We start from the raw sequence: 23,098 nt of genomic DNA on the forward strand, positions 1-23,098 counted from the left end.
CAGTCCCAGCCAGGCCCCAACAGTGCCTCTGGTCTTACCTCCCCCACCAGGGCCTGAGGGCTTTCGCTCAACCCCAAGGGAAACCCTGGAGAGAGAGGGAGCCACAAGTGGCCCCTTGGGCACCCTCCCCAAGGTTTTTGGCAAGGAGGAGGGTGACAGGGCAAAGACACAATGAGAGAGGTAGGAAGGCAGGACTGGCTCGAATACTGACTCCAGCTCTGACACTTGGGACAAGTCACTTTCCCAAGCCTCAGTTCCCTCATCTGTAGCCAGCAGTTACGACGAACTGCGTGCTGTTGCAGGGGCTGATCCCCGCCCCCCACCACGGAGGCTGTGTCCCAGTGAACCCCTGTGTCAACCTTGCATGCAGGAGCTGTATCAGTCAGGCTTCTCCAGAGAGACAGAGGCAGTAGACAGATATAGATACATGAAGAGGGAAATTTATTTCATTTTAAGGAATTGGCTCACATGACGGTGGAGGCTTGCAAATCTGAAATATGCAGGGCAGGCCGGCAAGCCAGAAACTCAGGTAAGGCTTCCTATGTCACAGCCCACAGCAAAAGCCCTTCTCCAGAAAACCTCGGTTGTTATTCTTTAAGGCCTTCAGCTGATTCTATGAGGCCTACCTACATTATCACGGCCTGGTCAAGGGGACACATAATATTCAACCATCCCAGAAAGGACCACTCCCTTTTTGTGCATGAGGGAACAGAAGCTCAGAGAGGCTGTGCCATCTCTGAGGGCCGGGGAGAACATAGAGAACGGAGCTGGGAGCCGAACACCAGCAGGAGCCTGCCTCCACTCCCTAAGAATGGGGCTGCTCATTGCCACTTTGAGGGCACGTGTGGGAATTAGATGCCAAGACACGCACAGGGGCCAGGCAGAGAGGCAGAACTCAACAAGGCAGGAGCTGTTCTTAGGGGTTGCTGTTAGCACTGACGAAGGTTGGAGGGGCTGAAGGGGGTCTGGGAGAGGAGGCAGAAAGGAGGTGAGTTCTAGAGTATGGGACAGAAAACCTGTAGGCAGGGCCCCCTTTCCTCCTTCCAAGGGCCCCAGGGAGAGAGGAGGGCAGTAGGAGGCCTCTGCCAGGCTGTGAGCCCTGGTGCAATGCTCTGGGTGCAGAGCCATTCACCCAGGTATAGGGGATAGAGAGGGAACGCAGTGTCCACCAGGGTGTGGGTTCTGGAAGGGCCCTGAGGCCATGGCTGGCTGCCCAGAGGTCCCTGAAAATAGGTGACTCCCACTAAGAGTCAGGCTGGCTGGCTCCTTGGCTGGGCACTCCCAATGCCTACCCAAACTAGACCTATGTCCTGGAAGTAGAGAAGAGCTTCCACTCAGACCTTGACCCTTGATGCAGCCCCAGTCTCCACCCAGCCTCCTCATCCTCCTCGGGGTGGAGCACTAGACCGGAAAGCACAAGGCCAACAGGTGAGCCATGCTCTCCACTTGCTGGCTGTGTGAACTTGGGCAGGCTGCTTAACCACTCTAGGCTTCTGCCCCGTGTATGGGGCTCATCATTCCACTGACCTATGGGGTTGCTCCAAGGGGACCTGAGGTTGTGCATATCATCACGGCACCAGGCCAAAACGTTGAATAGAGCTGTCCTTGCTGCCATATTTGTTCACCGTATTGTTATCTTCCCTGGCCTTCTCCTGGTTACCCCTGCCCACCCAGTACCACTTCGCTGAGCCTCACTCACTCTTTCCCACTCCTCCTTTGTTCCAGCTCCTCAGCATCTGGACAGAAGGGGTGTGGGGCAGGCCTTTAAATGCCTCCGGGGCCAGCGAGAAACTAAGGGCCCTGCCTTGGTTGATCATCACATTGTTGATAACGGGGAGATCCTGGTAGCAGTTGGTTGGGACTCCATTCTCCCCCCAGCCTCCACCACACACCTTCTCTTTCTCCTGCTGAGCCCCGGCCTCCCTGGCCCCCAGTGTCCCTCCTCCATACCAGCCTCCTCGAGCCTTCACTGGGCACCCCTCAGCCTAGCTGCCTGTCCGAGGAGGCATCTCTTTGATACCAGGCTCCAGTTTTGAGGTGGGTCTCCCTCCCTGCCATTCTCTGTCCCAGCACCCTTGCTCACACTGGTCGTAGCCTTGAAAATAGCTACTTTCCTAGCATCTGTCTGTACAGCAGCCCAGGAGGGCAGGGAAGGAGGCTCCTCCATGCTGTGCATCCGACATGGGCCAGAGGGGCAGGGGCTCAGCCTGCCCTATTCAACACCAGCCCATCACCTTACGGGGCTTGCCCTGGCCTGATCCACATGCAGCAGCTGAGGGTGGGGCATGAAGGAGGACAGCACCAGGGAACCCACCTCTTGGTCAGTCCCTTCCAGAAAGTCCCTCACAGCCAGCCTGATCTTTCCTCTAAGCCCCTGCCTCAGACCGTCCCCTAGAGGCTGTGAGGGCAGAAGAGCCTAGCGTGTGGCCTAGAAAGCAGGACACCCGTGTCCCCTCACAGCCCAAACCTCACTTGCTACGTGATCTTGAGTCCTCCCCCCTCTCCGGGTCTTAGTCACCCTAGCTCTAAAATGGGTTAGGGCTGCAGACACACACTTGGGTGCCTAGAGAGCAAACGTATGTCATTGCCTAGACATCACATGTCCTAGGGTTGGGACCCACTGACGGGAGGGCTGGTAGAGAACTGGAGAGAACACATCCTGCCTGGGCTGGCTCAGGGGCTCCAGGCCTGCTGATCCCTCAAGAGAAGTTGGAAATCTTTGAATTTAACAATCTCCTGACTGTTGAATGTTGACAACTAATTCACATTTTTAAAAAGCCATGTGTGGGTCAAAGAGAACATGTCTGGACCACAGTCTGTGGGTTCTGTCCTGGAGGACTAGGTTCAGGGGTCCTCTGGGGCTTTCTGGGAGAATAGTGTTTGCTCTTTGCGGGGTGATGTTATTTCCTGTGTACAATCCGCCCACCCCTGACACACACACCTGGAGCATTTGATGGCTTTGCCCCAACCCAGCCCCTCTCTCCCCTAAGCTGGTCAGAGCCCACCCCTTGCTCCAAAGCTGGCTTTACCAAACCCAGGCCCAGGCCTGTCCCTGGTGGGGGCCTAAGGAAGGGCCAGCACAAGGCAGGTGTTGGGGACTTCAGGACCCTCCTACCCTGCCCAACCCTTAAATTCCATTTCCTATGGTAATTCTTGGACCCTATTACTGTAAATCCTGGAGCTCACATTTCCAACCCTCCAGGGCAGAACTGAGCTGTTTCCAGAATCTCTAGCCATTTTGCAAGGCTGGTCTCCCGCTCATTGCCAGCCACCCCAAGGAGAACAGCTGACTCACAGCCAGGGCTACACGGAGTGAAGCAGCACCAGGCTGGAGGTTTTGCCCATCTTCAAAACTGTCCAGGGAAGCCTGGGTGGCTCAGTCAGTTAAGCAGTTAAGCGTATGCCCTGGGCTCTGCTCGGGTCATAATCTCATGATCTCAGGGTCCTGGGATCCAGCCCCCCCCAGCGCCCAGCGGGACAGGCTCCCTGCTCAGCGGGGAGTCTGCTTCTCCCTCTGCCTCTGCGCCACCCCCCTCCCTGCCCCACGCGCTGGTGCATGCTTTTCTCTCTCTCAAATGGATAAATAAAATCTTTAAAAAATATTTTAAAAATTAAAAAAAAAAAAAACTGTCCCATGTCCATGTGGATCTCCTTGAGGTGGGGGGCTGGGGGGATTTTTTTGCCTGACAGATAGAGGTTGAAACTGAGGCCCAGAGGAAAGCAGTAAGCTTGTCTAAGGTCCCTTGTCGGCTCCTTGACCTTCACAGAGGGGCACTACTACAAGTAGCTTCTGGGGCCCAGAGTGGAAAAGGCTGAGTTCTGGGGCTGGGGTTGACATTTTCTTTCTGCCTTGACTGCTGGATGAGTGCTGTGTGTAGCAGCCCCTGACGGTGACCGTGACGACAATGATGATGACGCACACTGGGGTGGAGGGAAGAAATGGGGGAGGCCAGGCCCCAGCATGGGGTCTGACCTTGCCTGAACTCCAGCAGCCTGGGCTCCACTGCCCAGAAGCAGGGTGATGAGATGAATTTGTACTGCAGCTCTGAGGGAGGCAAGCCAGCAGTGAGGGAGAAAAGGGAGGGAGGAGCGGAGGGAAGAAAGGAAAAAGAAGGGGGGAGGGAGAGGAGCGGAAGAAGGCTGAACCCAGGAGAGGGGTCACAACTCCGCCAGAATGGGGCCCACCCAGACTCCTCAGCGAGGCAGATGGGCTACTTTCACTTCCCAGATGCAAAAACTGATGTTGCAAGGCAGAGCCAGGATTAGAACCCGTGGCTTTAGCACTTGGCCTTCAAAGTCTCAAACTGGAAACCGCTTGGCAAGCATTTCCCAAAATGTGGCCCTAAGATATGCCACCCCCACATTACCAAGAGAGAGCCCTGGTGAAAATGTAGATTCCTGGGTCAGGATCAAAGGGGCATTGTCTGGGAACATGTACTTGACCAGTGCCCTGGGTGGAGGTTCTTGAGCCCTGACACCAGAATCTCTGTGGCGCTTCTATGGCCTCTGTCTGACCTCCTGACCTCACATTCTGGCTGCATCCCTGAAGCCCAGCTATCCGGGCTGACTCATACTACCCACCCCAGGACAGGCCTGGGACCTTCCCACTCAAGACTTCAGTTACCAGTCTCCCGGTCCCATGTAGACCCACCCTTCCGGCTGGCACCTCTTTTCCGGAAGCCTTCCTGGTGGCTGGGATCCCCCCTCCTTCAGCGTCTGCGGAGTAATAGCCTGCTCCATCTGGAATTGTTTACAACATTTCTATTTCACTTTCCATGAGAGTTTCTTTGTTTCTTAACCTTTCCCTCTACTAAAGAGGAAACTCCCAGAGAGCTGGAGACGTGCTGGTTTAAACAATAAGCCTCTGAAATCCATGACTTCACCTAACGCTCCTGCCAGCCACAAGTGGCAGGGCTGACAGAGCTTTACAATGAGGACAACGAGCCTCAGAGAGATTGAGACCTGCCCAAAGCCAAGTAAGATTCAGAGCCAGGGTTGGAACCCATAGTTAGTTCCAACATCCAGTTCTTTCTGCTTCTGTTTTGTCTCTGAACACTCAAACAGATCTGTGAGGCAGGTAGAACAGAGATTATGATCCCATTGCCCAGATAAGGAAACTGAAGCTCGAGATGGACAAAGCACCCAACACCATCTTTACTATGTTTTCACTTCTAGCTGCACTTGGGTATGAGTCCAACTGCTGACCTTTCCTCATGCCTCCTCTTGGGCTAATGGGCACTTCCCAGGGCCCCTCAGCAGGATGGAGCAGAGCTGGGCCCCAGACTCCCAGGCCAGAGCCCTCTTCCCGGCCCTGGACTGGTCCCAGTGCCAATCTGGACCCAGCTGCCTCCTCAGCATGTGGAGACTCACCTTAACTTCCCTCTCAGCTGGCTGGAGACTCGAAAGGGAATTGAGAAGTAACTGTCCCTTTTATTAATGCCCAGCTGGGGAAGGAGCAACCTGGATGGCCCCTTCTTCAAGAGTGGAGGAGGGTGGGCGCCTGGGTCGCTCAGCCAGTTAAGCGGCTGCCTTCGGCTCAGGTCATGATCCCAGGGTCCTGGGATCAAGTCCCGCATCGGGCTCCCTGCTCAGCAGGGAGCCTGCTTCTCCCTCTCCCTCTGCCTGCCTCTCTGCCTACTTGTTCTCTCTCTCTCTCTGTCAAATAAATAAATAAAATCTTTAAAAAAAAAAAAAAAGAGTGGAGGAGGGTAGCTCTGAGCCTGGCACAGGCCCAGGCCAACCCAGCTCAAGTTAAGCTGGGAAGGGTGTTGGAGCAAGGAGGCCAGACAGGCATTCCTGAGAGGGGTTTGCCTAACCCTACCCTGCAGGTGTGGACTGGGGGAGACCCAAAGGAGGCATGGCCCAACTCTGAACTTTGGGTTGGAGTCCTGAGCCACCCAGTTGGTGCCCAGGGTGGCCAGCAAGGGACCTTGGACAGCCAGCAATGGAAAATAAAAATAATAGCGGTGTGGTTTTGGAATATAGGTGAGGTTCAGTGGGGTGGAGTCCAGAGCCGACAACCAAGAAAGAATTCTTCAGATGTCTTTGGTGCAAAATGGTGGTTTTATCAGGACCTGTGGGCAGAAAGAGCTGCTGCACCCGGGTCTTGTGGAGTGGTGATTATATACTCAGGAGCTGGGGGGAAGTAATGAAAAGGGAGGTTTCAAACGAACTTTCATATGCTAAAGAGGACCGACCTACAAGGTACAGGAGGCCTTGCCATCCTCGAGTTAAGGTTGTTGTCCCCTCTAGCAAGTTGTTAACATTAAGATACTTAGGAGATTCCCGGAAGAATGTCACACTCGTCCCACCCAGGAGTGGGGGGTGGAGGGAGGTTGCAGGGTGTCAGCTTATGCTTTGTCTTCAGCTAACCTTCTGCTCCCTCTTCAATAGTATGTGTCAAACCCTAACCATGTGTCAGGCCCTGTGCCTCCAGACCACCCTCAGGTTCTCAGAGCTGTGTAGTCCACAGGTTCCATCCAGCCCTGCCCCTCCTGCCCCTTCTCTGCCTCAGGTTACGTCCCTTCATCTCAGACTAAAAGTGCCACAGGTGGGTCTCCTTCTGCTTCCGCGCCTCCTCACTCCAAGAACTCCCCCTTCAGCTGCCCCCCCCATCACTCCCAGAACCACTCCAGCCTTGGGTAACTACACACCCACCTCTTCCGGGAAGCCCTTAGTCACAGACGGGGCAGATCCTGCTTTAGACCATGGCCCGGAACCCCCTTCTTTACTCTTCTTCTTCTATATCCAAGGGACCCGTTTCTACAGCCCCATGACCCTCGAGTTGTCTCCACTGGCACTTCCCCTCTGACCCTGCCCTTTTATGCCCTACACGGAGGCGTAGGGTTCTAAAGTATAGGGCAGTTAGTAGGGAAACGAGAAGGGCGGGGTGGGTAGGATAAAGTCGTTGATCAACTGCCGTGCCCCTACTCCTCCGGGCAGGCGCTCGGGGAAACCCGGTCCCACACTCCCCGCCCTGCCCTGCCCTTTCTACTCTGGGAGCGCGACGCAGGGCGCCTGCGTGAAGGAAGTCCGCGCCCACAGCGCATGCGCAGCGCTCCCTCCGGCTGTATATTAGGAAGACGGCGCTCGCGGCCTGAGGCTTTTCGCCGACAAGGGCACCGGTTTGATTGGAGTTCGTTTGGGTGCCTGCCGCCGCCGCCGTCGCCGCCGCCGCCGCCGCCGCCTCCTCCTCCTCTGCAGTCCTCCGCGCAGGTGAGGGCCCGCGCTCTGGGTGCGGCGCCGGCCAGGGAAGCCCCCGCGTGTCCTGCCAGCCCGCGCCCCGCTTGCCCGGTCGTCGGGACCCCATCCCCCACTGCTCCCGTCACTCGCCTCCTTGGGGTCAGCGTTCCTCTCCAGACCCTGAGCCCACTGGGTTGCCTCAGTTTCCCCCATTCGGCCCCCTTCTTACATTCCCTTTTAACCGGCTGCTTCTTTAGAATTACTTTTTCCCCGTTATTCTTGAGCCCTTGACCCCGGATAACCTCTGACCTTCCCCTGTCCAGGGCCACCACCTAACTCCAGACCTAACGCCCTCGACTTTATAGCTCCTGCCTCTCTGCAGTTAGCCCCAGCCGCGTCCCTTCCTACCCCTGCCTTTCTTTATGTCTCCTCCTCTCTGAGTTTTGTCCTGTTGGGGCTGTGGGGGATGACCTCAGGGAAATCCTTGCCTCAGGGACCGGGAGCCCAGCTGGGTGCCTTCCTCAGGTTTGGGGATGTGAGGACCAGGAGCAGTTCAGGATCCCTGCGAGTCCTCTCTGCCTGGATGGATGACAGTGGCTTCTTCCCTAGACTCACTTCACTCGGGTATATGCCAAGGTGTCTTATCTGCACCATGCATCTCCCTGTCCTCCCAAACCTGTTCCCGACTTGTCTGTCCTTCGTTGTTCCAGCCCCTTGGTTGTTAATCATCGGCATTTACTTCACTTGGTAAAGTTGCTTTGCAGGTGCTTTTGTGTAGAGCTGGGGAATGAAAGAAGAAGTTGGTGACCTGGGTAGAGTATGGTTACCACTCCTTAGTTGAGTCCCACATGAGTGCGGTCCTTAGACATTTTTGAGTGAGACTTGTTATAAGGGTACCCTTGCTATAAACTGCAGGTGACACCTGAACCCAGTGACCTTGCTGTGGTATTTGCCTGGTTATTAACAAGTGTTGATGTCACTCATTGTCTTTCTATAGGATCAGTGTACCCTCTCGGACATGGAGACTGTTGTTCGCCGCTGCCCATTCTTATCCCGAGTGCCTCAGGCCTTTCTGCAGAAGGCAGGAAAATCTCTGTTGTTCTATGCCCAAAACTGCCCTAAGATGATGGAAGTTGGGGCCAAGCCAGCCCCTCGGGCCCTGTCCACTTCCACAGTACACTGTCAGCAGGTCAAAGAAACCCCTCCGGCTAATGAGAGTAAGTGTCATTGGCAATAACGTAGGAGGTGGCAGTGTTTGCATTCATCACTAGACTAGAAGCATTTCTAGTCCACAGCGGTGACGAGGGGCACAGTAACCGAGGGCGTTACTCTGTGCCAGGCTTGGTTCTTTGCATGGAGTATCTCATCCTAACCCTGCAAGTAGGCACTTTTAGTTTTCCCATCTTTAAAAGTGAGACGGTGGCCAGTGTGTACCGTATAGGTTTCTGGATTGCATGTTGGTGTCTTTTGGAGTTTTAGCGTTCATCACTACCTCATTTGTGTAAATATAAAGTTGGAATGTTCTGAAGCGCCTGGGTGGCTCAGTCAGTGAAGCATCCGACTCTTGATTTCAGCTCAGGTCTTGATCTCAGGGTCATGAGTTCAAGCCCGCTCCACACTAAAAAAAAAAGTTGGAACGTTCTGTTTCAACCTTTTCTTCATTAAATATTTGGGCCTTTGGCTTTTTTTATTATTATTATTACTAATAGACTTTACTTTCTGGAGCAGTTTTAGGTTTGCAGCAAAAGTGAGTGGAAGCTTTTGGTTTTAAAGCTCTTGACTTAAAAAAAAGTGGTGACTTTTTTCTCCTTTTTTCTTTTTAAGATATTTTTTTATTGTGGTAAAATGCACCTAACATAAAACTTACCACCTCTTACCAATTGTACAGTTCAGTGGTATTAAGTACATTCATATTATTGTGCAACTGTCACCACCGTCCAATTTCCAGAGTCTTCCAACATCCCAAACTGAAACTCTGCTCCTTCAACTCTAACTTCCCCTCCCCCACCCCCTGGCAGACACCATTCTACTTTCTGTCTCTGTGAATTTGACTGCTGTAGGAACCTCAATAAATGGAATCATACAGAACTTGTTAGTGATTTTTTTTTTAACACATGTATCTTTATTTTGTATGTGAATTTTTAAATTTTGTTTTTAACAAAGAGATCAGAGTTGGCTTTTGTTTTGGTCTGGCTCTACCAGGAAAGGATGAGGCTTTTCAGGTTTCACTTAATCCTAGAGAATAATTTACCTTACAGGCTCTTTTAGGTGTATTCTCTGGATGTGTTCCTTGTAAGAAAGGAGTGTTTTATTTTGTTTTGTTCTGTAAGCAGAAGGGATTTAATCCTTTGTAGGATTTCTTTTCCTCTTTTAGGGGTTATTTTTTTTTTTACTGAACAATCAAAATACTCTTTTACAATTCTGTCCCAGCTATAGAGGATTTTGAGTAGAACATGACTTGTTCACTTGGTAGACTCTCAGGAAACCATTGCAAATGATATTCACAAACTATTTACTAGCTTAGATCTTTATAATGGAAAGGGGAAAATAAGCAAGCACATGCAGAATAAGTAAAACTTTTTTTAAACTTGTACATAGGGAAAAAAGATAACTACCAAGATGCCTGTAATGGTTCTTTTTTGAGAGATAGAACACTATTATTCTAGGTTTCCCACAGTGAATGTATATTACTTTTATAACGAATGAAATGAACTTCAAAGCAGTTTTTTTTACTTTGTAGAAGGTTTTAATAAAAACTGTATTGAGACATCTTACCCAAGTTGTAGGCAAGGTTAGCCTCTGACTCACAGTATTCCAGGAGGATGCAGAATAAGGCTTTACGAGAAGAAAGGAGAATGAATTTGCTCCAGGGGAGAAGAAAGTCATTGTGACTAAAAGCATAATTACCAGCCAGCTTTGTTAAGTCAGTGCACTTTGATGCATTTAGATGAGCGAGTAGATGAAGTGTGTGAATGTGATCTTTCTGTGGTTTTTTTCTCAGCGTACTAGTAATTTGAACTCTATTAGACAACAATCGAAAGACCTCAATTTTAGCCCAATTTCTTTCTTTTTTTTTGTTTAAGATTTTATTTATTTGAGAGAGAGCAAGGGAGCACGAGCAGGGGGAGGAGCAGGACAGAGGGAGAAGCAGGCTCCCCACCAAGCAGGGAGCCCGATGTGGGACTCGATCCCAGGACCCTGGGATCATGACCTGAGCGGAAGGCAGACGCTCAGTGACTGAGCCACCCAGGCGTCCCGCCAATTTCTTTTGTTAGGAAGAAAATCAGTAGTTTATGTGTTAAGCAACAAAATTCTTCTTCTTTTTTTTTTTTTAAGATTTTATTTATTTGAGAGAGAGAGAATGAGAGATAGAGAGCATGAGAGGGAAGAGGGTCAGAGGGAGAAGCAGACTCCCTGCTGAGCAGGGAGCCCGATGCGGGACTGGATCCCGGGACTCCAGGATCATGGCCTGAGCCGAAGGCAGTCGCTTAACCAACTGAGCCACCCAGGCGCCTGCAACAGCAAGCTTCTTTGTCAAGAATCTGTTTCAAAAATATTAGCAGAGGAAACAATTGTATAAACGCTTCTATTTATCTTCAAGAGTGTGTCCTCTCATGAAATACGCTATGTGTCCTTCGGGTAGTTTTACTGGAAGTCCTCCAACTCAAGAACTCTAGGCAATCTGAAACTAGAAAATACTACTTTTTGGTGGATTTATAAGGGAGAAATAATGGGTTTAAGAGATAGCCGGATTGTGCCAGTTAACTCCTCACAGAAACATTGTTTCCACTGAGGCAGATGAGAAAACAGTTCAATTAGCAGAACCTAATAAAAATAAACTTGTGCCTGAAATGTGGGTGTAGAGTAAGTATAAAGCTTGTCTTTGAGGCAATAGGAGAAACAAGGGGCTTTCTTGTGTATTGTGCAACTAGATCTGATGCATCGGTTTTTCCATTTCACCCCCCAGAGGACAAAACTGCCAAAGCTGAGGTTGAGCAAGCTGCTGATGGATCCCAGCAGACTCCAGATGGCACGCAGCTTTCGTCTGGACATCCCTCCCTTGCCACGAGCCAGGGCACTGCAAGCAAATGCCCTTTCCTGGCAGCCCAGATGAGCCAGAAGGGCAGCAGTGTCTTCTGCAAAGCCAGTCTCGAGCTTCAGGAGGATGTGCAGGAAATGCATGCCGTGAGGAAAGGTAAACACATGACTGGAACCATTAGGAAGAACCAAGAGGTCCCTTTGGTTCTTTTGATCCTTCAGATTTATGTATGAGCTATTATTAGGGTAGCATTTGTATAAAAAACGTCCTCATTTAGGGCCAAGGAGGAAGGTCATCAAGATAGTCAAAGGACTGCTTGAGAAAATGTGGGACTTTCTTGGGTGTGTGGGTAGGATGTGACCACTTTTTTTTTTTAAGATTTTATTTATTCATGAGAGACAGAGACAGAGAGAGAGAGGCAGAGGGAGAAGCAGGCTCCAAGGAGCAGGGAGCCCGATGTGGGACTCGATCCCAGGACTCTGGGATCATGACCTGAGCTGAAGGCAGACGCTTAACCATATGAGCCACCCAGGCACCCAGGATGTGACCACTTTTTGTAGTAATTGCTTCATTTCTGAAAATACCCTGCTGGCATAAGCTGTTAACCAACTGCCCTTTGTTTCTTTCCTGCCATCGGTGGGATAAAAGGTAAAAAATAGTGTTCCTGCAGTAACAGATGGTCTTCGGACTCCCAAGCTGTGTGTCTTACTGATGGTCATTAGGAGGCAACTTTAATTCCAGTTGCGGCTATAGCCACAGAGCACCAAAAGTCCCCAGAAAACCGCACCAGCGGAAATGATGCGTATGGCTGGAATTGTCTTCCATGAAGAAAATTGAGATTAGGGTTGGGTGGAGCGGGAAGGTGGGGAAGACCTGCCAACCAGCTAGAAAGCTTTGGACTCTAATATTCATTAAAGCTGTCTGGTAGCTCTGAAAACAAAACAACACCAGGCATTGGCCATTAAAATAGAAGGGGAGAAGAAAAGCCTCATACATTCAGTTACTACTAACTTTGGTTATGATCAGCTTTTTTTGGTGAACTAGGCAGTAATTCATTTCTGACAATATTTCTGGAAAGTATTATGAACTCAGAATAGAATTGTTTGTCCTCTTTTCTTGTTACTTTTGCTACAGAGGTTGCCCAAACCTCAGTGAACCCCAGTGTGATTAGTGTGAAGGCCGACGAAGGGGAGACAAGTGGATTGCTGAAGAACTTCCAGGATATCATGCGAAAGCAAAGACCGGAAAGAGTGTCCCATCTTCTTCAAGATAACTTGCCAAAATGTAGGTCTCATTGTTACTTGCCTGATGCATGAGAGGGTTTTTAACTTAAACATATGTTAGATTAAACACAAAATTGCATGGTGAGTTGAGGATTAAAAGCCATGTCTCTTGCTTGATGCAGGAAGGTGTTCTCGGCCATAGTAAATACAAACCCTGTTGGTAACCTGCCTTTTCTCCCTTAATACCTACTTTTTATGCCCTGGCCCTGTGCTAAACAATTGACATACACAGTCTCATTTGAGACCTTCACGGTCTCAAAATGAGGATGTCCTATAACTGGCTCACGTGAGTACTTCATTAATTTGTCCAGAATTGCCCTGCTGTTGGATGCCCAAGCTGGGGTTGGAACCCAGGTCTCTTGCCAAAACCCAGGTGTGCCTTCCTAACCATCAGTTTGTCCTGTTTTTTGGGTTTTAGCTGTTTCCACTTTTCAGTATGATCGTTTCTTTGAGAAGAAAATTGATGAGAAAAAAAATGACCATACCTATCGAGTTTTTAAAACTGTGAACCGGAGGGCTCACATCTTCCCCATGGCAGATGACTATTCGGACTCTTTGATCACCAAAAAGCAGGTGTCAGTCTGGTGTAGCAATGACTACCTAGGAATGAGTCGCCACCCACGAGTGTGTGGGGCAGTCATGTAAGTAGCCCTCAGCTTTCAGATACCACTGACTTTATTTGGCAAGACATTGATGATTTAGAGGGATTGGATCTTTTATGGGGGCAATATTCAGCAGCTGAAAGTGTGCCATAACAAATACTATCTTAGCCTTCAAAAATATCTATAGATGGGGCGCCTGGGTGGCTCAGTCGTTAAGCATCTGCCTTCAGCTCAGGTCATGATCCCGGGGTCCTGGGATCGAGCCCCGCATCGGGCTCCCTTCTCCATGGGAAGCCTGCTTCTCCCTCTCCCACTCCCCCTGCTTGTGTTCCCTCTCTCGCTATCTCTCTCTCTCTGTCAAGTAAGTAAATAAAATCTTTTTTTTTTTTTAAGATTTTATTTATTTATTTGACAGAGAGAGACCGCGAGAGAGGGAACACAAGCAGGGGGAGTGGGAGCGGGAGAAGCAGGCTCCCCACTGAGCAAGGAGCCCGATGCGGGGCTCGATCCCAGGACCCCGGGATCATGACCTGAGCCGAAGGCAGACGCTTAACGACTGAGCCACCCAGGTGCCCCAGTAAATAAAATCTTAAAAAGAAAATACCGACAGGTGACTTTTAGACTGGAATTGACAAGTAGGTGGTGGAGCCCCTTTGTGTGTGAGGGTTCAAGTGTATGGGCTCATTGACTACTCGTGTCCATTCACTTCCTACTGCTCCTCCAGTGGTAGGCCACTTTGCACAGGCAGATGGAGAGATACAAATGTAGCAGCACTGGAGGAAAGACATTAACAAGGATGGTAGATCCCCTCATTCATGTGCTTCTGGGAGGTTCACCATGGCTAGAGACACTTGAGAGAGTTGCTTCCCAAAATCTATAAGGAGGCTTGCTAAAGAGAGTCCAGTCTGAGGTGTAATAATAGATCTCTCCTAACATTATGTGGCTGGTAGAGACTGAGGTTGTGTTTGGAGAGAAGGATGTTTGTCAGAGAAAAGACGCCTTAGTAAATTAACTCAACTAATACTAAGTACCTAGTGATAAACACTTGTTCTTGATGATCCCTAGAGGTATTCAGGATATCCTCACCCTAGTGTTGACACCTGCCACCTAGTCTAAAGATGAAGGCAGTTGAAACTTGTGGCCCCTGGTTTCACCGTGAGAGACTTGCTACATGAATATAAGATTCAGTGTCCCAGCTCCTGGGGAGAGGAATGATTCACAGAGTATTTGGAACCATGAGATTTATTTTCTGTCTGCCTTTTTTTTTTTTTTTTTAATAAAAGGGACACTTTGAAACAGCATGGTGCTGGAGCCGGTGGTACCAGAAATATTTCTGGAACTAGTAAATTCCATGTGGACCTGGAGCAGGAGCTGGCTGATTTACATGGGAAAGATGCAGCACTCTTGTTTTCCTCGTGCTTTGTGGCCAACGACTCAACCCTCTTCACTCTGGCTAGGATGATGCCGGGTAGGTTAAGGAGGCCTGTCCTGGTGCCTTAGAGGTTTTTGGATTTCTCAGGAATAGCAGGGACAGTGACAATACAGAGAGAGGGCTTACCAGAAACAGTTAAGAGCAATGAAAGTGTCTGGGAGCACTTTTTCTTTCTTTCTTTTTGTTTTTTTGTTTTTAAAGAGTTTATTTTTTGACAGAGACACGGCGAGAGAGGGAACACAAGCAGGGGGAGTGGGCGAGGGAGAAGCAGGCTTCCCACTGAGCAGGGAGCCCGATGCGGGGCTCGATCCCAGGACCCTGGGATCATGACCTGAGCCGAAGGCAGACGCTCAACGACTGAGCCACGCAGGTGCCCCTGGGAGCATTTTTTCTTGAATTGAGACATGAAGTGCTCATTGCACATGAGAAGATGCAGTAGAAAAAGATAATAATAAGGGGCTTGTCCTTAAGCTAATTGCTTCAAATGTGCTTTGTATTCGAGGAAAATCCTTTGGAGAATTCTCTTAATCATTCGTAGTTATCTTTTGATGGAGTTTGGAATGAGGTGGCCGGATGTGAAAGCAGATTGGTTGTCTGCCATTGGGTTATTCTACACCTATGGGCCTTCTCAAAGGAGAAGCACTACTCAGGATTTTCCTAGGAAGAAACTGGCCGGGAGTGTCTTTCCTACTGGGCAAAGCAGCACTTTCAGGGCAAAGTCTGTTGCCCCTATCTAGGAAATAATTTGTCTTTGGTGCAGATGGCAATAAGTAGTGTTTTGTTTTTGTTTTTATCACGTTAGGCTGTGAGATTTACTCTGATTCTGGGAACCATGCCTCCATGATCCAAGGGATTCGGAACAGCCGGGTGCCAAAGTACATCTTCCGCCACAATGACGTCAGCCACCTCAGAGAACTGCTGCAAAGATCTGACCCTGCCGTCCCCAAGATTGTCGCATTTGAAACCGTCCACTCAATGGATGGTAAGTCTAAGTAGAGGCCAGTCTGAAACCTTGGATGAGAAACTAGGCCTGGACTCTTTGAAAGTGTGATGCTTATTTTGTTTTTGCAATTTCTTCTTACTCTGCTAGGATTTTGTATTTGGTGGACACTGTGTAGGTTTGGGTGAATGTAGACTTTCTATTCTGGCTCTTACTAGGCTCTGAGACCCCAAGATGACCTAGAAACTGGGGGAAGTTCATTATTTTTCCCAATATTAAAATAATACCTTTAGAACAGAAGTTATTTTGTTCTGACTCTCACCGAAACAGAAATTTGTGAAGTAGCAAGCTCTTCAGAGGAGTGTGTGCTCTTTCTTCAGGAGCAGTGTGCCCGCTAGAGGAGCTGTGTGATGTGGCGCATGAGTTTGGAGCAATCACCTTCGTGGATGAGGTCCACGCAGTGGGACTGTACGGGGCTCAAGGTGGAGGGATTGGCGATCGGGATGGAGTTATGCCTAAAATGGACATCATTTCTGGAACGCTTGGTATGTATACTCCTGCACATTCTGCAATCTGCATTAAAATTTTATTTTCCTAACAAGACCAAGGACTAGCTAGGATCGGGTGAGGAGACAGGGTGGTGGCCTACAAAGCCTGGGCCACTTTCTGGATCAGTTTGTATCTGCTCAGTGGTGGTACAGCTTAGCAGAATCCCTTCAATCATAGAGGCATGGCTCCCAGAACCAAAGGAAATCTCACAGCCTCACCTGACAGAAATACTCTCTGTTGCCATTCGAGCTCATTGCAAATGTACTTGTGGTTCTAGCTACACGCCATGGCGACAGCCTTTACTCTCTCTACTTCAGATTGTTCCGTTATATTAAAAAAAAAAAAAAAAGATGGAGTGCTGTTCTCCTAGAGCATTCGTGAGGACCTGTAGGTTCAGGTGGCGTGAAGCACTGAGCTCTACTTTGTATTTGCTGCTCCTGGGTGAGAAGCATTGTGTCACGGAGCTGGGCGCTGTTGCCGTGCTGCCTGCTGGCTGTGAATCCTGGCTGCCTAACTCCCGCCTCTGTGACCTTGGGCTGGTAGTTCATCTCTCTGCCCCTCCGCGTCCTCACCGATATAGGTTTCCCCACGACCCAAAAGTGGAGTGTGTTCCTTGGAAACCTTTTGTAAGCCAAAGTGGCGTAAAGCAGAGACACAGGTGCTCACAGACCGAGGTCAAAGCTGTGGTGGCCTGCTGCTGGGGTGCCGAGTGGTTCCCGGAGCCGGGGCTCAGTGGGGCCACTCTCGCTGCTTGGGGTGCACACTGCCTCTCTCATGGCTCGCTGCCACACACCAAAGGCTATTTTCACTTTTCACCTTTCATCGTAAAAGTGAAAATTGGAGTTGGAGACCCAGGTAGCACTTAGCTAAAATGCCAGTTCACAGCCTGCACTTGGTGAAGGAAGGCCAGGCCAAAAAGAGTGCCCTTCGGCACTGTCGGGGCTGAGAACCTGGGGAGACCAGGAAAGCCCAGGGGTTGCAGGGCAGAGCCTTGTCAGGAAGAAAGCACTCGTTCACGTGTCTTACTTCCAGCAACGCTTTTCTTTCAGCAGGCTCTGGTGACGTGGGCCTTGGGAAGGTGTAGTCGCTGTGCACTGGGGCGGGCTGCAGAGAGAGACTGGCCGCTGTAAGAGCTTATGCCAGCCCAGCCCCGCATGGGGTTCAAGCAGGGGTGTTCCTTACAGAACACAGCGTTGACATCTAGAAGGGTTCTTTTGCAGTCCTTAACCCTGGAACTTGAGATACAGATTATACAGAGGGATTTAAGGAGAATTGAGAAAGGAGGTTGGCCCTAAATCAGCCCTAACAGGTTCCGAGTTTTCATGTTTCTCCGGGTAGTGCTGCTTGTCAGAGTTTTGTGTTTACTTTGGAAGGAAATAATACTGGTCACACCAGAACAGCTCATGTCTTAGCTGGGTTACCTTCTGGCCCCAGGGTGATACTCATGGTGAGAGGACACATGCACCAGGCCCGCCGTGGGACATGGCACCTTACCTGCTGGCGGAACAGCGAGTCTAGGTGGGAAAGGCAGGGGGGACGAGAGGCTGCCGCTCGCTGTTGGGACACACGGGGACAGGTCCCCCAGCGTCAGGACTGGTGTGGAGACCTGTTCTTTGGTCCTCGTCAGACACCAGCTTGGTCCTGTGATTTAGGGGAGGACCCTAACCTCCACTTTCTCCCTTTCAGAAATGGGTGGACATCCCTTGACTTGAGTCTTAGGGCACACAGAGAGGATAAAGACAAAAGGGCTCTGAGGCTCTGCAGCACCCTGCTGGGCACATATAGGGGCCATTGCCGGAATAAATGAAGCTTTCTCCTCACAGGCAAAGCCTTTGGCTGTGTCGGAGGGTACATCGCCAGCACGAGTTCTCTGATCGACACTGTGCGGTCCTATGCGGCCGGCTTCATCTTCACCACCTCCCTGCCGCCCATGCTGCTGGCCGGAGCCCTGGAGTCTGTGCGGGTTCTGAAGAGTGCGGAGGGGCGGGCGCTTCGCCGCCAGCACCAGCGCAACGTCAAGCTCATGAGGCAGATGCTCATGGACGCAGGCCTCCCGGTTGTCCACTGCCCCAGTCACATCATCCCTGTCCGGGTAATGACCCATCTGGGACTGGACTTGCTGGGGGCCGTGCCTCCGCACGTGACCTGGGATGTTCTGGTTCACGCCTTCCTGAAGTTGGGCTGGCGCAGGGTGACTGCTGGGGCAGGGGGCTATAGTCAGTGGCCCTCTGCTCTGTTCCTGCCTTGGGCTGACTTCACAGTGAGAATGAAGCCCTTGAACCCAGCAGGCTAGAGCAGAGGTTCCTTCTCCAGAGCACTAGCCTTAAAAGAGCTTCTGTGTAAAAAGTTCCAGAAGCCTCCACATGGTTAGCTTTGAAGTCTAGCTTTTTATTCAGTTAATTTCAAAATAGGTCTTGCCATTTCCACTGTAAACGGTAGCCCTGTTGGTGTCACAGTTGAATTAGTAGAATTAATGTAGCTAGTATAATCAAAGCTGCTTCATTCCCACAGTTACACACATCCCTGGGTAGGAGGATCAGCTGGTGGCACCTGGAGTTGAAGCCTGGGAGGGAGATCAGTGTGTGATCTCCTTCTAATGTGCTTTCAGTTCTCTGGTCTGTACTAAGCACTCCTGGGCCCTTTAAGTGGCAGCTTGCATCGCTGCTCGAGCCTGAGCCTCCCTCCTGAGTGCCGTGTTCATTAGAATCGCTGCTAAGGGGTGGTCCGTCCTGCGGTGACCTTACCTTCTGTTACAAACTTAGGTTGCAGATGCTGCTAAAAACACCGAAGTCTGTGATGAACTAATGAGCAGGCATAACATCTACGTCCAAGCCATCAACTACCCCACGGTGCCCCGCGGGGAGGAGCTCCTGCGGATCGCCCCCACCCCTCACCACACACCACAGATGATGAACTACTTCCTCGGTGAGTACTACAGAGCTCGCTAGAAAGTTGCACCAAGCTGTCCTTGCAGTCTGTGTGATTAGAGCCCTTCAAAGGCATTCAGATCCGTTTCTTCTCTCCAAGAAATTAAGAATGCTCTCAGATGATATAAAACTGTAAAAGACATTTAGTTGTTGGATTCGCTTGAGGGGGTGTAGACACGACTTAGAAGCTCTGAGGGCTCATCCCTGCTCATCCATCCACTCTTTCCAGTGCCCCCTTGTCGGGATGACTCAAAGATGCACAGGAATGGCTAGTGCAGGGAAGGAGAGAGAGGCCTCTGAAGGCCTCAGTCAGCCCTGGCCCTCTGGAGGTCAGCTCTGTGCTTCTCTCCATTTCTCTGGTGTATGGTCCCTGAGGCAACCCCCCACCTAACCTCTTCTCATAAGAGTAATTATTCTCAATGTTTTATAAGGCTTGCAGCTATGTTCAACCGTCCCAGCACCCTCTATGTCCAACCTAAAGGCAAAGATTGAGGTGCTGCTTTCAGCCACAGGTCACTTTTGCCTCCTGAGCGCCCCCAAGGTGGTCTTGCTGCCTTGCAGGCTTTGGGGCCATTCTGCCAGGAATGCTCAGTTTCAATGTAGTGGAATGATGTTGGAGCAACTTCTTCCCTGAAGCTGTGTGAAACAAAACCAGACTTGGGTTTTGTTTCTCGATTTTTGCTTATTTTTATAATAGCTTTATTGAGAGATAATTCACATATCACAGATTTCACTCTTTTGGTTTTTTTAAAGAGTCATTTAGAGAGCAAGAGAGAGTATGTGAGTGCGAAGAGGGGAAGGGGGACGGGCAGAGGGAGAGAGAAGGAAGAGAATCCCAAGCAGACTCCCCACTGAGCACAGAGCCTGATGACATGGGGCTCGATCTCTTGACTCTAAGATCATGACTGAGCCAAAATCAAGAGGGAGTCAGCTGTTTAACCGACTGAGCCACACAGGCACCCCTAATTTCACCCTTTTTTTTTTCTTAAAGATTTTATTTATTTGACAGAGAGTGATACAGCGAGAGAGAGAACACAAGCAGGGGGAGTGGGAGAGGGAGAAGCTGACTCTCCGCCGAGCAGGGAGCCCAATGTGGGTCTTGATCCCAGGACCCTGGGGCCATGACCTGAGCTGAAGGCAGACGCTTAACAACTGAGCCACCCAGGTGCCCCCTTAATTTCACCCTTTTAAAGTATACAGTTCCAGGACGCCTGGGTGGCTCAGTTGGTTAAACGGCTGCCTTGGGCTCAGGTCATGATCCCAGAGTCCTGGGATCGAATCCTGCATTGGGCTCCTTGCTCAGCAGGGAGCCTGCTTCTCCCTCTGCCTGCCACTCCCCCTGCTTGTGCTCTCGCGCACGCTCTCTCTCACGTGTGCGTGCAAATTAATAAATAAAATCTTTAAAAATATATACACAAAGTACACAGTTCCACGGGTTCTAAGTATGTCGTGATGTTGGGCAACCGTCACCACTATCTGATTCCAGAACATTTTCATCAGCCCAGAGAGAAACCGCATACCCACAAGCAGCCACTGCGTATTTCCCCGTCCCCAGCCCCTATCAGCTGCTGACCCCCCTTCTGCCCCTGTGGAGGTGCCCAGGCTTTACTTTCCATGTAACACTGCATGGGTCCTGTGTGCTTGGCTTCTTTGACAGCACAGTGTTTTCGGGGCCCATCCACGTTGTAGCATGAATCCTCTCTTTCTTCCTAGTACCAACTAATCTTCTTTGGTGTGGATATACCACATGGTGTTTGTCCATCAGTCCGTGGACATTTAGGTTGTTTCTGCTTTTTGACTGTTAGGAAGATAACAGTGCTGCCAATGTTTGTGTTCGACTTTTTGCGTGGGCCTATGTTTGCACTTCTCTTGGATACATACTCCCTTCAATTTTTAAAAACTCCTCACAGAGAATCTGCTGGCCACGTGGAAGCGAGTGGGGCTGGAACTCAAGCCACATTCTTCAGCCGAGTGCAACTTCTGCAGGAGGCCACTGCATTTCGAAGTGATGAGTGAAAGAGAGAAATCCTACTTCTCCGGCATGAGCAAGTTGGTATCTGCCCAGGCCTGAGTGTGTCATGACCTCAGTTACTTAACCCCAGGCCATGTCATATCCAGATAGTCTCCAGAGCTGTCTTTATATGTGAATTAAATTATATTAAATTTTAATCTATAGTAAAAGCACAGTCCTGGAAATAAATTCTTGTGTGATGGGTCCTCCTGTTATTGGCCACTGAATCAAAGAAATCATTTTTTCCTCCCTTTCAATGCGGTCTATGTGGTGGCACTCTGTGAAGTGATGAGGAACATACACTGGCCCCTCTGGTAACAGCCTCAGCCCCTGCTGGAGCGGCAGGGCTTCCTCCTCGGCTTGAACGCAGCTACCTCTCGGCTGCCCGCCACGCCAGCCACCTGGCGGCGCCCCCCATCACTCGGCTTCTGATCTCTGTCACCCTCCCTGCTGTCCCTCCCCCGCCACCGCCTTGGCCTCAGGCTTCCCTCTGAAGGTAGGACAGTAGGAGGGAACGCTTGTCTGTCGCCACCTAGTCCTCCAGCCCATCTGCCCCTGCCACCTGTGATGGTGTTCCTTCCAGGGACGGTGCAGGTGTTCGCGCTCCTCTCTGACTCCTTCCGCGTGTGTTCTGTGTCCCCTGGTTCCTAGTGCCTTCCTACAGCCCTCTCTAAGCCCCTCGGTCATGGATTTGCCACCCTCGGCCTGCAGCAGGCTTTGTTGTCCACCTTAAAAATAAACAGGCTCTCCCTCCGCCTAGACCCCCTGCTGGCTGCTACCACACCCCTCTCTTCTGCCTGTTTTCTGCTTTGCTGCCCCACTTGCTCCCTCATCCTGTTCCCTGTGGAGGCTGCTCTTTTCTTACCATGTCTTGCCTCTACCTCGCCAAATCCAGTGGTTCTGGTTTCCTCTCACTGACCCCCCCCCCCAGGGGTCTTTGAGGTGGCTGGCTGTCCTTGGCCTTCACAGGTTCCTCCTCTAGCTTCTGTGTCACTAACCTTTCCTGAACACGGCCCTCCTGCTTCATGAGCTGGTCCTCCTTTGAAGGCCGAGCCCCCCCAGTTTCACAGTAACTGCCCGCGGCGCTCCCCCTCACGCCATGCGACCTCCCCAGCCTGGGTTCCCGTTCCCAGCTGTTGGCCGCTGACGGCCGGCAGACAGGCCTCTTGAGCCACACAGGCCCGGGGCAGCTGGTCCGCCCGCCTCCCCGGCCTCTACCAGCTTGTGCTGGCTCCTCACGGAGAAGAAGTCTGCTCTCTTTCCTCACTTGAGACTCACTTGAGTCCTCTTAAGTTCTACCTGTAAGCTCCATCTCAGGCCGGGCCAATTCTCGTCAGCCCTGCTGCTGTGATCCCGGGGGTGCCGCCATCATCCTGGCATCTGCCCCAGCCTCGACCCCACGTGGCAGCCTGAGAGAGCTTTTTAAAATTCTAAAGCGGATTGTGTTCCTCCCCTGCAGAAAACTTTCCTGGGCCTTCCAGTGGCACTCAGGTTAAGTTCTAGCTTCCTCACACAGGCTGACCGCATTCTCCGAGGTGGGGAGCCCATCCCACCTCCCATCTGCTCCCTGTTGGCGCACACTCCCAGGCCTCAGCTCCCCCAGGTGCTTCCCGGCTTCCAGGCCTTGGTGTTAGCCATTGTTTCTTCCCTGGGGTTCGCTACTCTGGATCCTGGCGCAGCTGCCCATCTTTCCACAGGGCAAGGGTCCTGAGGAGACCTTCCCTGAGCCCCCAGGATGAGGCAGCCCAGCCCCTCTGTTCTTCCCGTCACTTGACTTCCTCCTGTGCTGCCCTTCAGAGCACTGGTCACCACCCGCAATGACTTTGCCCCTGTTGGTCATCCGCCCTGTCCTCCCCCTTCTGTATCCCCTTTCTGTATCGGCCAGCAACAGCACCTGACGCAGCACACACTGAGCAAATGCGTGCTGAATGAAGGAGAGGGGGCTTTCTTTGCTTGGCCGCCCTAACAAACCACTGCAGGCACCAGACACCCGGAGACCTCCATTTCTCACAGTTACAGAGGCCGGGAAGGTCAACACCAAGGTGCTAGCAGATTCATTTCTGGGCGAGAGCTCTCTTCCTGGCTTGCAGACCAGTCTCTCCTCGCTATAAATTCACATGACCTTTCCTCAGA

At 50.9% G+C, this 23,098-nt stretch overlaps 1 protein-coding gene across 2 annotated transcripts; it reads left to right on the plus strand.

The window, feature by feature from the left end:
- The first annotated feature begins 7,059 nt into the window (after positions 1–7,059).
- On the plus strand, positions 7,060–21,163 carry ALAS1 (5'-aminolevulinate synthase 1). Of its 2 annotated transcripts, XM_027585379.1 has the most exons (11): positions 7,060–7,215; positions 8,180–8,399; positions 11,150–11,377; positions 12,356–12,505; positions 12,923–13,145; positions 14,390–14,574; positions 15,341–15,520; positions 15,859–16,023; positions 17,851–18,119; positions 18,790–18,952; positions 20,865–21,163. In XM_027585379.1, the coding sequence occupies exons 2-11, from the start codon at positions 8,201–8,203 to the stop codon at positions 21,023–21,025; spliced, it is 1,923 nt and encodes a 640-aa protein (XP_027441180.1). In that variant the 5' UTR covers positions 7,060–7,215; positions 8,180–8,200; the 3' UTR covers positions 21,026–21,163. The 2 variants fall into 2 exon arrangements, with proteins under 2 accessions (XP_027441180.1, XP_027441181.1); XM_027585380.2 differs by lacking the exon at positions 8,180–8,399 and having other exon boundaries at positions 7,090–7,215; positions 20,865–21,154.
- Positions 21,164–23,098: the final 1,935 nt, after the last annotated feature.

This window comes from Zalophus californianus, chromosome 1 (genome assembly GCF_009762305.2).
Source record: "Zalophus californianus isolate mZalCal1 chromosome 1, mZalCal1.pri.v2, whole genome shotgun sequence".
In the NCBI taxonomy this organism is placed as follows: domain Eukaryota; kingdom Metazoa; phylum Chordata; class Mammalia; order Carnivora; family Otariidae; genus Zalophus; species Zalophus californianus.

Bases quoted from the DNA above. Each gene is read 5' to 3' on its own strand.
- ALAS1 (XM_027585379.1), top strand. From the start codon at position 8,201: ATGGAGACTGTTGTTCGCCGCTGCCCATTCTTATCCCGAGTGCCTCAG. The intron at 12,506-12,922 runs GTAGGTCTCATT...TTTGGGTTTTAG, and splicing joins TCAAGATAACTTGCCAAAAT to CTGTTTCCACTTTTCAGTAT. The intron at 16,024-17,850 runs GTATGTATACTC...TTCTCCTCACAG, and splicing joins CATCATTTCTGGAACGCTTG to GCAAAGCCTTTGGCTGTGTC.